The sequence below is a fragment of the Chrysochloris asiatica genome, unplaced genomic scaffold (assembly GCF_000296735.1).
Source record: "Chrysochloris asiatica unplaced genomic scaffold, ChrAsi1.0 scaffold00128, whole genome shotgun sequence".
Lineage (NCBI taxonomy): Eukaryota > Metazoa > Chordata > Mammalia > Afrosoricida > Chrysochloridae > Chrysochloris > Chrysochloris asiatica.
In genome coordinates this window covers 435376-449967 of record NW_006408646.1, presented here as the reverse complement: position 1 = coordinate 449967, position 14592 = coordinate 435376, and the positions used below count along the sequence as shown (strand labels likewise).

At 46.6% G+C, this 14592-nt stretch overlaps 1 protein-coding gene across 1 annotated transcript in view; it reads right to left on the bottom strand.

Moving 5' to 3' along the window:
* CRYBB2 (crystallin, beta B2) overlaps positions 1-12918 on the bottom strand; it is a gene marked incomplete at its 3' end in the record, with an annotated part of 16818 nt that extends 3900 nt beyond the window's left edge. The window contains 8 exon segments of the mRNA XM_006878187.1: positions 4685-4838; positions 5754-5812; positions 5815-5899; positions 7535-7575; positions 7578-7651; positions 8524-8642; positions 12630-12709; positions 12882-12918. Coding sequence (XP_006878249.1) covers positions 4685-4838; positions 5754-5812; positions 5815-5899; positions 7535-7575; positions 7578-7651; positions 8524-8642; positions 12630-12709; positions 12882-12918 — 649 coding nt within the window.
* Positions 12919-14592: the final 1674 nt, after the last annotated feature.

Genomic DNA, 14592 nt, shown 5'->3' with positions numbered 1-14592 from the left:
AAGCCTCATCTTTCTCCCGCGGAGCGGCTGGTAGTTTCGAACTGCTGACCTTAAGGTTCGCAGCCCGATTCGTAACCACTACACTACCAGAGCTCCTTACAGGAGTCTTATTTCTCCCAAGGAGAAGCTGGTGAGTTTGAACTGCTTGTTTTTGTGACTTATCCCACAGTGGGACTCTATTTGGATCAGAGAGGTTGTCACCACTAAATCCTGCCCATATTATAGATTTGTGAGCAAAAGTGATTGTTGCAATTATGCTACTGGTTTGAAGTAAGCTGTTCTGTGGCAATGTTGTTGTTATTGTTAAGGGTCATCAAATTGGTTTTGACTCATAGTGAGCCTGTACTGGGTTTCCGAGGAACATCTGGTGGGTTTGAACTTACGACCTTGTGGTTTGCAGTCCAGTGTTGATCCACAGCACCACACCAGACGTCTAACAGGTAACTGTGATTCCTCATGGTATCAGGAGTCCTGAAGGCATGGTGATTTCAGCACTGAGCTGTTAACCACAAGCTTGTTGTCTGCTCCCATAAAGACTGAAAGCCTCAGGAAGCCTCCGGAGCTGTTCTGTTCTGCCCTGTAGGGTTGCTATGAGTGTGAATTGACTCAGGGGTTTTCACATGGTATCAAACATCATCACCACCCTCATCATCATCCTGTTCCAGTATTTCAGAAACTTGTTCTTGTATATGTGTTTATGCCCCCAAAAGACCCAGTGTACCTGAAATACGGGAACAGTGCATGCTCTTCGATGCATCCCCAACTTTGTACATGATGTTTCCTTTGCAAAGAATGTTTGCAAGATTCACCTGGCAGTTTGCACTTCTTTCCTTCAGCATCCTACTTCTTTGAGAAGTCAGCCCTGGCTACCCTATTTTCTCAGGGTATGCCTGGTTCCTCCTACCTACCACTACCAGGGATTCAGAGCTATGGCCCTCCCCCAATCTCCCTGGGAGCAGGGCTCTATGGTACTGACCTTAGATCCTCTTCTCCCCAGTTCCAGGAACACAAATGTTGTGAGGTGCTGCCAAGTCCATTCCGATTCATAGCAATCCTCTGTACAACAGAACGAGGCCCTGCCTAGCCTGCACCGTCCTCACAATCCTTGTTACATTTGAGCTCATTGTGTCAGATGGCCTCTCTCATCCTCATCAACCAAACAGGATGTTCCTTTCGAGCAACTTGTGTTGATGGCAGGTCCAACGTAAGCAAGCCCAAGTCTCACTGTCCTCCCTTCCAAGGAACATTCTTATATTTCTTCTAAGACTGATGAAATAGGCACTCAATAAGTGTTGGACAACGGATGAGTGAATAGATGAAAGACAGTAACGTTTATTGAACACGTAATCTCCCATTTCCATGGTAACCACTTGACCTACATTAGCTCATTCAGCAGGGTTTTCCATCTTTCTGAATATGTTACATGTCATTGAGTCGGTTCCCACTCACAGCGACCCTGCATAAGGTTTTTGAGGAGCAGTTTGTGGGTTTGAATGTCTGACCTTGTGGTTCGCAGTCCAGTGTTGATCCTACAATGCACATCAGGAGTGATTTGAGGTGGGTGATTTTAGGTGGAAAAAGAATAATGATGTAGAGCACTATAAGACGTATGTGGTGATGGTGGTGGTGGTTAAGTGCCGTCTAGTCAGTTCTGACCCGTAATGACCCTGTATAGGATTTCCAAGGAGCGGCTGGTGAGCTTGAACCGCAGACCTTGTAGTTCAAACTGACTTTGCAGTCCAGTGCATTAGCCCACAGCACCACACCAGGAGTCCTCATACACTAAAAGTCCAAATCCAAACTGATTACCGTCAAGTCAATTATGACTCATGGTAACCCCACATGTTACAGGGTAGAACTGTGCCCCATAGGAGTCTCTTGGCTCTGAGGGAGCTTCAAAAAGTTTGTGGGACAATTCCAACGACGTTAGTTCTATTTTCCCACAAACTTTTTGAAGTTTCTCCACTCCCTTGTATAACTGAAGTCTGGTAGCATTGTGGATTACGAGCTGGGCTGCTAACTGCAAGGTCGGCAGTTTGAATCTACCAGATGCTCCATGGGAGAAAGATGAGACTTTCTGCTGCTGTAAAGATTTACAGCCTCGGAAACCCTATACAGGATCTGTATGAGTTGGTGTAGACTTGATGGCACGCAACCACCCCCACCCCCACCACCTTCTCTAATCTTGATGGAAGCAGATCACCAGGTTTTTCTTGCACAGCGCCACTATGTGGGTTCAAACCAACATTCTTCTGTTAGCTGCATACAATCTCATAGCTTAAAGGCACAGGAAGGAGCCCATAAATAGAGTCCATACATATATGGAAATGTCATATTGCGCCACCATGCTGACAAAATGGACTACTCAATAAATCAACTCCAGGACAATAGCTGTGCAAAGTTTAAAAACAATTTTTTTTTTTCAAAAAATTAGACCCCTACTGCATACCATACACAAAAACAATGTCCATAAAGACGAAGTGCTGAAATGAGAAGAGATAAACTTCATTATTTTTTCAGGAAAAAAAATTGGAGAAAATATTTGTGACCTGAAATTAGCAAGAATTTCTGAAACAAGATGTAGAAGACACATAAGGGAAAAAAGATGGATGTTTGGTTACATTAAAATTTTAGACTACTCCGTCCAAAAATGAACTGGTGTGGTGTGTAGGATCACCACTGGACTGCGAACCACAAGGTAAAAAGTTCAAACCCACTAGCTGCTCCTCAGAAATTCTACACAGGGTTGTTATGAGCACTTAGCAACACATCGAACGACACCAACCACAGAGGGGAAAGAGGTCATACTTGGGAGCCGATATTTGCAGCACATAGGATGAAGAAAGAGAGAAAACACTAAAACTATCTCATTTCATCCTTACTGCAACCCTATAAGGTCCAAGCCAAACCCAAACCTACTGTCAATAAGACAGAGTCGAACTTCTCCCTAGGGTCTCCAAGCCTGTAAACTTTATAGGAGCAGCTGTCTCCCACAGAGCAGATGGTGGGTTTGAACCTTTGACTTTGTGCTTAGCAGCCCAACATTTAACCCACTGCACCACCAAGTTTCCTTGACCCTAAAGCATTGCTGTTGTTGTTGTGTGCTGTCAGGTCACCTCCAACCCACAGCAACTCAAAACTATAGGGTTTCTGAGGAGTGAGCGGTGAGTTTGAAGTGCTGTTCTACAGAGCCACACCAGGACTTCTAAAGAGACGGCATTGAGACTCTAAGAAAATGACTTATCTGAGGCTAAATCACTGGCCAGTGCCCCCAGAAAAGCCATTTGAACCCAGATCTCTGAGAGTTTGGAACCCAAATCCCAATGGCTAGGGACCTGACCAAACCAATCCAATAACGAATGAAGGAGCCAATGAACATTCAAATACACAGCCTGTCATTAGACCCACTTCCCAGGGATGAAGTGAGGGTTGTAGGGTGATGGGATACTCTGGCATACAAAATACCTCCCAGGCTTTGGATAATGACCCCACAATGTGGGAATGGCAGGCAGTGGATACATTTTTAAGGGCTTCCTGGTGTGGCGCTGTAGAATAAGTAAGCACTGGACTGCTAACTACAAGGTCAGCAGTTCAAACCCACCAGCTGCTCCTCAGAAACCCTACACAGGATCACTATGAGTTGGAACTGATTGGAAAGCCCTTAGCAACAACAACAACAGGGCAAGTGGCATAGGGGGTTAAGCATTGGACTGCTGACCATAAGGTCAGCTGTTCAAACCCACCAGCTGTTCTGCAGAAGAAAGGTGAGAAACCCTAGGGAGCTGTTCTCCTCTGTCCTATAGCATCACTGTGAGTCTCAGTAGAATTGAAGGCAGTGAGTTCAGGGTTTGGTTTGGTTTAGGGGATCTACAGAAGTCCCTAGGTGGCTCAAACAGTTAAGCGATGAGCTACTTGCTGAAAGGTTGATGGTCCGAACCCACCTAGTAAGACCTGGCAATCTGCTTATGAAAGATCACACAGCTTTGAAGACCCTACGGAGCACAGCTCTATTGTGCAACACACAGGGTCACCAGGGTCTATGGTTAGCCACTACATTATATGCATGCAAGAGGTCCACCAATATCGCCATCCAGGGGCAGAGGGATTGTAAGTGGGGTGAGGAAACAGAGGCCAGAGACATTGGGCGATGTACCCAAGATCACACACAGCTGTGGAGCTAGAAAGCTGTCCTGTGTATCGCAGACACTTTCTGGTTCTCTCTGTGTGTGCCTCTCTCTTTCTTTCTATCTGTGTGTGTGTGTCTTCCTCTCTCTGTCTCTCTCGCTTTCTATGTATCTCTCTTTCTCTGTGTGTGTCTCTGTGTATGTGTACTTCTTTCTCTCTCTCTTTCTCTCTGCCTCTTGTGTGTGTGTGTGTCTCTCTCTGGCTCTCTCTTTCCCTCTCTCTTTGTGTCTCTCTGCCTTTCTTTGTGTGTCTCTCTGACTCTATCTCTTTCTTGTTCTCTCTCTCTTTTTCCCTGTCTCTGTCTCTTTCTTTCTCTCTCTCTGTTCACACACACACACACACACACACACACACACACACACACAGAGCTCTCACTAAGAATTAAAGACACCACAGCAGACAAGCTGCAGGTCACACTTTATTGATTATCCGGGGAACCTGGGCAGCAGAATTGGCCCCTGGAAAGAGGGCGATGGAGGGACATAGTAGTTGGAAGTGCGGAAGGCACCCTGCTGGTGCCATTGCATGTCACGGATGTGGCACACAGACTGCACCTGGGGCTGGGGGACCCCAAGGTCCCCGCTGTCCTTGTAGTCTCCCTTCTCCAGGAGGTACTGCAGCCCACGGTAGCCAGGGTACGGCAACCAATCCACCTGCAAGGCCAAAGAAGGGGAGACAGACAGCAGAAGACTGAGGAGGGGGGCGCATTCTTCCTGTCTCCTCTGTCATTCCTATTCTTCTTTGATATCACAACTCAGAAGTCTCTTGCTCAGGGAAGTAGCTTAGACTTGTATGGCATTTTCAGTGATGAATAGTTGGCCCTAAAGTTAGACTGTAAGGTCTCTGAAGGCAAGAAGGTAGGCTTTTTCAATCTATCTAGGCATATTGATCATTTAACACTATCTGGGCATATAGCTGCACCAGCTAAATGAGGACCAACACAGAGCTTTTTGAGAAGCTTGCCAGACCTCAAAAAGCTAGTAAATTGACTCTCTTGGGCATGCGGGTATTTGGTGGTGTCAATTTCTGTGGTGTAAATTGTCCCATGAGAGCTGATTTCAAGATAATAATGATTAAACAACCAGCTCATAAAAGTCCTGAAAGTTTAACTGCCATCTCTTCCAAGCTGGACAAAACCAACTCCAGCACACCACTGCCCGAAGTCCATTCGTGGACCCCCATGTAATTAAAAGTTTCACAGTGAGAAATTCCCAGTGACGGCCAAGGCTTGAGTGCCAAATACATTTAATTTGTTAGAAAAAGATACTTCCTCTTTTTCTAAACTCAGGAACTCACACAGTACACGACAGCATGCCACTTACTCCTTCCCCTAATTCCACGTCTGCCTCAACTTGTCCCCTGTTCCAACATGGACTGTTCTGCCCTATGGGGCTGAGATGAAGGCCCAGGCTTCTCTACTGCAAAAGGCAGGTCTGGCCATCACTGCCAGAGCTGAAAGCCACCTATAGGCTGATGATGTCCTTTTTCCAGTGGGAAGACAGAACTTAGATGAGTTCTGATCCCAGAGCCTGAGCCCTGGGCAGGGTGAGCCAGGGCTGGGGCTGTACTCACATGCCACTCTGCACCCTCACAGAAGATACCGTCTCCTGGTAGCCATAGGCGTGGAGCTGGGAATGTCATCGTTGATGATCTCCATCTTATCCCCTGTGAAGTTGGGGTTCTCAAAGAGGGTGATCTTGTGCTCTTGGCTGTCCTGTGGATGGGGAGTGAGCTAAGGGTGATGGAAGAGTCCAGAGCTGTCTACTTCACCTACACCCCAATGCACCCACCACTGAGAAGCCACCATAATCACCATTGAACAGTGAAGTTACTACAGAGTCCTGTGAATGGAACATGTGCTCCCAGATTCTACACTCTGAGGAATATTGGATCCCAAAATGTCACATCTCTACCCACTGCTTCAACTTTCCCTGTAAAAAAGGTGGGCATGTCGCACACACAGAGGCTGATTGTGTACATTAACCAAGTCACAGTCAAAGCTGCCTCTAACAGGCCCTCACGTCAGTTTGGCTGTCTTCTAGCTCCATCTCTCTTACTCTTCTGTTCTTGTGTGCCAGGCATTTTTCTTACCTATTTAATCTTTTAAACAAGTCTTGTCTCATTTAACAGATGAAAAAACTGAGGCCTAGAAGGAAAGTGAAGTAATTTGCCCAGGATTGCTTTCTGGGAGTAGCAGGGTCAAGCTATGAACCTTAGTCTATGGGATGCTAAATTCAGTGAATGTTCTCCAATGTTCCATCAAGGAGTAGTCTGGACTTAGGAGGTTTGGGGGTATGACCAAGCATGGTTGAGCCATCTGCCTTTCCTGAGACTTTAGACACTTGCCAGAATCAAGATCAAAGAGGCATCGGGTGCTATGGGTTAATACGCTGGACTGCAAGTCAGATTCATCTACAAGGTTGGTGGTTTAAGCTCACCAGCCACTCCTCAAACTCCATATAGGATCACTATGGGTCGGAACTGACTTGATGGCACTTATTAACAACTTACTTCTCTCCACCCCAACTCAGGGTTTCTTCTATTCTTTAGAAGTGTTGCTTTTGTTAGCTGGGTTGTACAACTGGTTAGTGCACTCAGCAACTAACCAAAAGGTTGAGGGTTCGAGTTCACCCAGAGGTGCCTAGGAATAAAGGCCTGATGATCTACTTCCTCAAATTAGCCATTGAAGACCCTGTGTAGCTCAGTTCTACTCTGACACACATGGATCAGAATCAACTCAACGGCAGCTGGTTGATTGTTGTTGTTAAGTGTCATCGAGTTGGTTCCAACCCACAGTGACCCTACACAGGGTTTCTGAGGCTGTAAATCTTTACGGGAGCAGAAAGCCTCATCTTTCTCCCGCGTAACAGCTGGTAGTTTCGAACTGCTGACCTTGAGGTTCACAGTCCAATTTATAACCACTACGCTACCAGAGCTCCTTAGCTGGTTGATTAGAGTAGTGCAATCCGGCCACCCTCAGGCTAAGCATAGTGAGATCTAAGGACTCACCCACTGCTGTCCACTCCATTCCAACTCAAAGTGACCCTATAGTACGTAAACCTTCACAGGGGCAGACACCTCATCTTTCTCTTGTGGAGTGACTGGTAGCTTCAAACTGCCAACCTTGTGGTTAACAGCCCAATGTTTAGTCGACTGCACCAAGAGGGCTCCTTAATCTCAGGACAGTAGGTACTAATACCCCCATTTTGCAGATGAGGAAACTGAGAATCAGAGAGGTCAAAGGACTTATGCAAGAAGTCCCCCACCAAAGAAGGCTCTTTCCTGGTCCCCGAGCATCTGCTACCAAGTGAGCAAAGAGAAGAGCGGATGGGGATGGGGAGGGACTTACCATTTTGATGGGCCTCAGGGAGTTGAGGGAGTCTGTCCTATGTCCCAACAAGGGTACTCACACTTCTCAAACACAAACTGCTCCCCCTTGCAGTTGGCTTGTTCATAGGCTACCCAGCTGTGATCAAGAGATTGAGAGAGAGAGATCAGGGTCACCCCAAGCCTCCTCTCAAAGGACCCTAGTTACTCATTCCAGCCCTAGGACTCACAGCAGCCCATTTTAAGAAGGATGCATTAAAAAAAAACTTTTTTAAACAAACAAGGATTGTTGAGTCAATTCCAATTTATAATGAACCTACAGGACAAAATGGAACTGCCCCATAAGGTTCAGAAGCTGAAATCTTTACGGAAGCAGACTGCCTCATCTTTCTCCCTCAGAATGACTGGTGGGTTTGAACCACTGGACTTTTGGTTAGCAGCCAAGTGCTTAAGCACAGCATGCCAGAGCTCCTTCAAGGATATTTGGTGCTTGGGCTCTAGGTTGTTGAAATCAACACAGCACAAAGCTCTGGTTGCATTTCGAGGTGGTGCTATAGTTGCTTCACTGTGCTTGAATTTAGATGGGACTTCAGGGTAAGCCTTGGACTGCTAACTGAAGGTCAGTGGTTCAAACCCAATAGTTGCTCCTCAGAAACCTTATACAAAGTGGCTGTGAGTCAGAACTGACTCAATGGCATTTAACAACATGTATCAGGGACTATGTATCAAGTTCACGCTCAAGAGCCTTAAGTTCTCTCTCCTCATCTGCAGGAAGATGGAGTTACCCTCAGCCTACACAGGAGGAAACTGAGGCTGGCCCAACATGACACAGCCAGGATTGAAGCCTGCTCAGTCTGACTCCCCAAGCACAAGCTCTGTCATGAGGCTGTCAGACTTGGAATCCTGATTGTTTGACAACCCTGACTAGGGGCACAGTGATGCACCCAACTCCAAAGTCCAACTGCCTCAGACCCAATGGACCCTGCTGAGGTGCAGCACCCAGGTACATACAGTCCAGCCTTCACCAGGACAGAGCCTGCCTTCTCCACTCCAGTCTCCCTCAGGTTGGGGCAGTGTCCACCAAGTTCGTGAGAACGACCCTGGAAGTTCTCCTGCTCAAAGATGATGATCTGCAACAGGAGGAGAGAGAGCACCAACCCCCTTCATGGAGAGGACCATGAAAGCAAAGCAGAGAAGAACATCAACCACCTTCACAGTGAGGACTGCAAAGCAGAGCAGAGGAGAACATCAACCTGCTTCACAGTGAGGATCATGAGAGGAGAGCAGAGAACATCAACCCCCTTCATGGTGAGGAGAGCAGAGCAGAGGAAAGAATGAAGGATGCTAAAAGACTCCACCCTTTAGTATCAAAAACCCAACATAAATGCAAACGGTCTTGCCATTTAACAGCTGTGAGACTTCCCCATTTGTAAAGTATGATTGACAGCAACGGGCTCAAAGGTAACAATTGTGACAATGGTGAAGGACCAGACAGTGTTTTATTCTGTGAGTCAGAACTGACTCAATGGCACCTAACAACAAAATGGTACACAGAAGGAGTACCTATCTCATGGAACTCTTATAAGGATTCAGGGGACAATGGTTAGCAGATTACATAATTGTATTATAATTATTAATACTTATAATTAAATATAATCTTTTAAATTATAATAAAGTATAAGTATTAATAATTAAAATATAATTATGTAATAGTTGTATTAATTAAGGGAGATGCCTGGTGTGGCACAGTAGGATAAGCTCTGGGCCACAAGGTTGGTTAGAACCACAAAGACAGTGGTTCAAACTCACCAGCTGCTCCTCAGAAACTGTATACAGGGTTGCTATGAGTCAGAACTGACTCAACAGCACTTAAAAACAACAACAACAAGGGAGATGCCATAGGTCCCAAAAGTGGGTACATGGCCAAGCTTACATTGCAGTCCAGGCCTTCTGATGCTGTTTCCTCTAGAGCAGCTCTTCCCAAACTCCAAAGCGCACACAGAGCATGTTGACAGAATGCAGTTTCTGCAGGTCTGGGGAGTAGCCCCAGCTCTTAGGTGATGCTGATGCTGATGGTACATGGGTCTTATTAGGAGTAGCAAGGTGCTAGACCACACTTCCTGAGCTGCTTCTGCTGCTGTTAGAAACTGTGCACCTCATCCCCATTTCACCTGTAAAGCTACACATACCCAGGTCCTTTCTCCAAGCCCCACAGGGCTTTCCTGGTCTCCCTGGTGGCCTCCCACTTGAGATACTTTGCCAGGGGACTTGGTTCCCCTTGTGTCACCTGGTCTTTATATCAGCCTACACTAGGGGGCTGACAGCATCCTCATCATGGGAACTGAAGCTCTCGGCAAAGTGACAAGATGCACCCAAGGTCACAGCCAAGTGCTAAATGAGAGGCCAGATGCACTTTGCATGAATCCAGTGAGAAAACTGAACAGAGGTTTTCTAGCCACTCTTTCTAGGGTCCTGCCTCTGGAGTGGACTCCCGGGAAGAGCAGCTGCAGAAGCCACATGGTCAGCACTGGACAGGGTAAACACACTGGTCTCTCCCAGACTGGGGATTAGCCAGACAAAGGCAGAGACAAATTCTGTGGGCTCAATTCAGTTTTCATAGTCAGTGACCCAGCCACAGATGAGCTCAGGAGACAGGCCTGGGCTCTAATGCCTCCTCTGGCTGTACTGCATCTGGCTGCGCAGTCCTGGGAAGTGATTTCATTCCTTTAAACCTCAGTCTCTGTCTGTAAAATGGGTGGCATGCCTAATTTTCAAGGCTTCGACAAAGAGTCAAGAAAATGTAGGGCCTAGTTTATTATTGGAGTCCTGGTGTGGCACTGTGGGTTAATGTGCTGGACTGCAAAGTCAGTTTGAACCACAAGATTGGTGGTTCAAGTTCACCGGCTGCTCCTTGGAAACCCTATACAGGATCGCTATGGGTTGGGACCGACTCAACGCACTTAACAACAAAAAGAAGTTTATTATTAAGGACCTCTGGTGGCATAGTGGGTCACACATTGGGCTGCTAACAACAAGATTAGCAGTTCAAATCCACCAGCTGCCCCATGGGAAAAGGATAAAACTTTCTGTTCCTGTAAATATTTACAGGCTTGGAAACCCTGTACAGGGTTGCTGTGAGTCAGAAGCAACTTGACAGCACACAAATACTACCAATCAACAGTTTATTATTATTATCCTGGCTTTGGAGGTGGGGGGAGGGGGGAGGAAGGTCAAGCTCTCACTGCATTTGAAGGCCTCAGAGAGCCCAAAAGGTCAGTATTATTATTGTTATTGTTGTTATTTATCAACATAATGGAGGTTAGAATTTTATCTTGTTAGTCACTGAGCTGGTTCCAAATGATGATTATCTATGTACAACAGAATGAGACTCTGCCCGGTCAGACAGTATTTGGCTATCTTGCTTTTTGGAAGCAGAGCTCCAGGAAGTAGACCTTTCTTTCTGATCTTCTTAGTCTGGAGGCTCTGCTGAAAAAGCTGCTCAGCATGGGTGCTCCTGCTAGTCCTTTAAACACCAATGGCCTAGCTTCCAGCACCTCAGCAACATGCAAGCCACCGCAGTAAAGCAAACTGACAGATGGGTGGAGAAATGTCCATATTGGTAATGTAATCCTTTAAACCAGCATTGTCGCATAGGGTGGCCATTAGCTACAGATGGCTTTTGAATATGTGAAGTTAGTTGGAATTCAGATGTGTGAAGAAGAGGAAGGCCCTCAGTGAGACGGACTGACACAGTGACTGAACAATGGGCTCGAACACAGGAATGATTGTGAGGATGGCCCAGGACCGGACAGTGTCTCGTTCTGATCTACACAGGGTCACTCTAAGTCAAAGCCAACTCAAACACACCTAACAACAACAATAAAAATGCAAAATACATATCAGATTTTATGATTTAGCTTGATAACAATCATTAAAGTATCTCCCTAATAATTTTATGCTATTTACATGCTACCATGCTCATATTTTGTCTACGAGGGGCCTTCAAACAATTCATGGAAAAATTGAATTGAAAGTAATGGAGTCTCTCCACGAACTTTTCCAAGCTCCCTTGTGTATTGGACTTCATGAAATACAATGTGAAAATTAATTTCACCTGTTCCTTTTTACTATTTTAATGTGGTTATTACTGTTGTGTGCCATTGAGTTGATTCCAACCATAGAGACCTTTTATAGGGTTTCTGAGCCTGTAAATCTTTACCAGAGCAGAAAGCCTCATAGTTCACCTGCAGAGCAGCTGGTGGATTCGAACTGCTGACCTTGCAGTTAGTAGCTCAATGAGTAACCTCACTATGTAACTCACTGCTGTTCTTGCTGTTGCTAAGTGCCATCAAGTAGGTTGTGACTCATAGAGACCCTGTATAGGGTTTCCAAGGAGCAGGTGGTGGGTTTGAACTGCCGACCTTTTGGTTATCAGTCCAGTGTTTATCCTGCAGTGCCATACCAGGACTCTTAAACACTACTGTTGTCATTGTTGTTAAATGACGTCGAGTTGGTTCCGACTCATAGCAATCCTGTATAGGGTTTCCAAGGAGCAGGCGGTGGGTTTGAACTGCTGACCTTGTGGTTTGCAGTCCAGTGCTGATCTTATAGCACCACACCAGAACACGTGGCTCTAATAAGCTGCCCACACTGACCTTCCTGCTATTCTTCACATTCATCCAGCTGGTTCCTAACTCAGGGCCTTTCCTTTGCCTTGATATTCTGCCAATATTCACAGAACTGTTCCCTCACTGGACCCAGGTCTCTGCTCAAATGTCACCTCCTTACAGCGGCACTTGCCAACGGCTATTCGGGCTGCAAACCTTAAGGTCAGTGGTTCGAAACTACCAGCCGCTCCGCGGGAGAAAGATGAGGCTTTCTACTCCCGTAAAGATTTACACCCGCGGAAACCCTGTACAGGGTCGCTATGGGTCGGAACCGACTCGAAGGCACTTAACAACAACAACAACATTCCTCATCTGCTCAACTCTGACAAACCTCTTCCCCTACTTGGCATTTCTTCCTGGCCTTTCTTTCTGCTTCAACTCTCATATTTGCTTGGTGGTTTATAGAAAGTCAGCCCCATAAGGTTGAAACAGGGTGAGCCGAGTGGTTGCCTCAGCTCGCTTCCTGGGCCAAGAGGCCCTAAACTGGACATGCATGCAGTTCTGGGGTGGACAGTCCATGCCCTGGGATCCTGCAGTGGGCAGAGGGGTGCAGGAGAGCAGCCAGATGGGCAGTGAGGGGGAAGGTTTGGGGACAGATTGGGAACAATGAGCTTCCAACCCTGAAATGAGACCCTGTTGAGATCCAACCTGAAGAAGACAGCAGAGCAGAACTGCACACTCCCTCCATGTGTTAGGCATTACCTGGAGCCAAAATCTGTGCCTGGTTGCCACCTCCCATGGTGCCAATTTCACAACTCTCCCCTTTCTTGATGATCTGGGTCAAGACTAGTGGAAGTCTCAAAGCCTCACAGCCTTGCAACTGGGGAGTCCCCATGAGTAACGGGGTGTAGGGGACAAGGCAGAGAAACTGTAGGCTCTGTCACCAGAAGCAGCTAGGGACGGGAATCCAGGCAGTGCAGCCAATGGTAGGGGAGGGGAGGACCTGAGGCCCAGAGAAAGGCAGGGGTGGGTAGCAGGGTACCCAGGAAGATGTCAACCCATTTTACAGGGAAGGAAACTGAGGTTGGGATAGATGCACTGCTGCCCCAGCCCTGAGGTACCCACCTTGGGTGTGGTGGTCTGAGGACATGGTGGACTTCCCCGAGTAGGAATGACCTGGAAGGCAAGGAGACTAGCAGTTAGGACACGGGGCCTGGGCTTCATCACACTGCTCGTGCTGAGTGGTGACTCAGGACCACTTCATCAAGCCCCAAACCTTGTCCTCTTCTCCCTGGTTTTATTTCATCCTAGATCTCTAGGGTCTACAAGGAGCCGCCTGAATACCCACCATTAGTTTCCTTGTTTTTATATCCAGGTCAGTTCCAGGGGGGGAAAATCACATCTGCATCAGGGAAGTGGTGACAAATTGGAGATTACACTGGGTCCCAAGTGGGGCCCTGTCCACAGCGATTCCAACTGACAGCGACACTATAAGGCAGAGTAGAACTACCCCACAGGTCTTCCAAGGTTGTAAATCTTTACAAGAGCAGACTGCCTCGTCTTTCTCCCGTGGAGTTGCTGGTGAGTTCAAACTCCTGACATTTCAGTTAGCAGCACCATCAACTGAAGCCATGCAGAGCACAGGACATCAGTACCAGAATTTCTGGCTTGATAAGGATTTCTCAACTAAAGAAACAAATGGATTTACAATAGCAAAAAGATGGAGACAGCCTAAGTGCCCATCAATGGAAGAATGGATAAACAAACTGTGGTACATACACACAATGGAGTATTATGCTACCTTGAAGAATAACAAGGAAGCTGCAAGCCACCACATAACATGGATGAACCTTGAGAACCTTGACTAATTTCAGTTACAAAAGGAGAAATACTGCATAGGACCATTATTGTAAAAGCTTAAGAAAAAATACCCACACTAAAAGGGAAAAAAAAGTATTTGCTGTTTACCGGGGTGTATGGGGTGGGGTGCCCTGTACTGGGTCGCTATGGGTCGGAACCGACTCGATGGCACATAACAACAACAACAATGGGGTGGGGTGAGGGGAGGGAGGGGAAGGTGGAGCACAGGGTAGGGAATAGACATAGATAGTTTGGGTGCTGGGGGGCAATACACAAGAAGGAGGGGAATGGAAGAACAAGGCAGATGGGAAAACAGTTAGGCAGGTTTGCATGGGCTAAGTGGGACAAAGGTAAATAATGATGTATGCTCAACCTTGGAACAACAGGGCTCTGGGATATACTCTGGGATTGAGGCATGGTTTGAATGGGTAAAAGAGGGGAAATAATGTTAAGATGTCTGGCTATCTTTTGAATCTTGGTTTCCATTGCCTACTATTGTAAAATAGACACTTGAGGGGGAGAGAACAGAATAGCCAGAAACATCACCATAGAAAGCTTGTAAGTCCATCTTTAGACTATAACTGATTGTTGTTGTTGTTATGTGCTGTGGAGT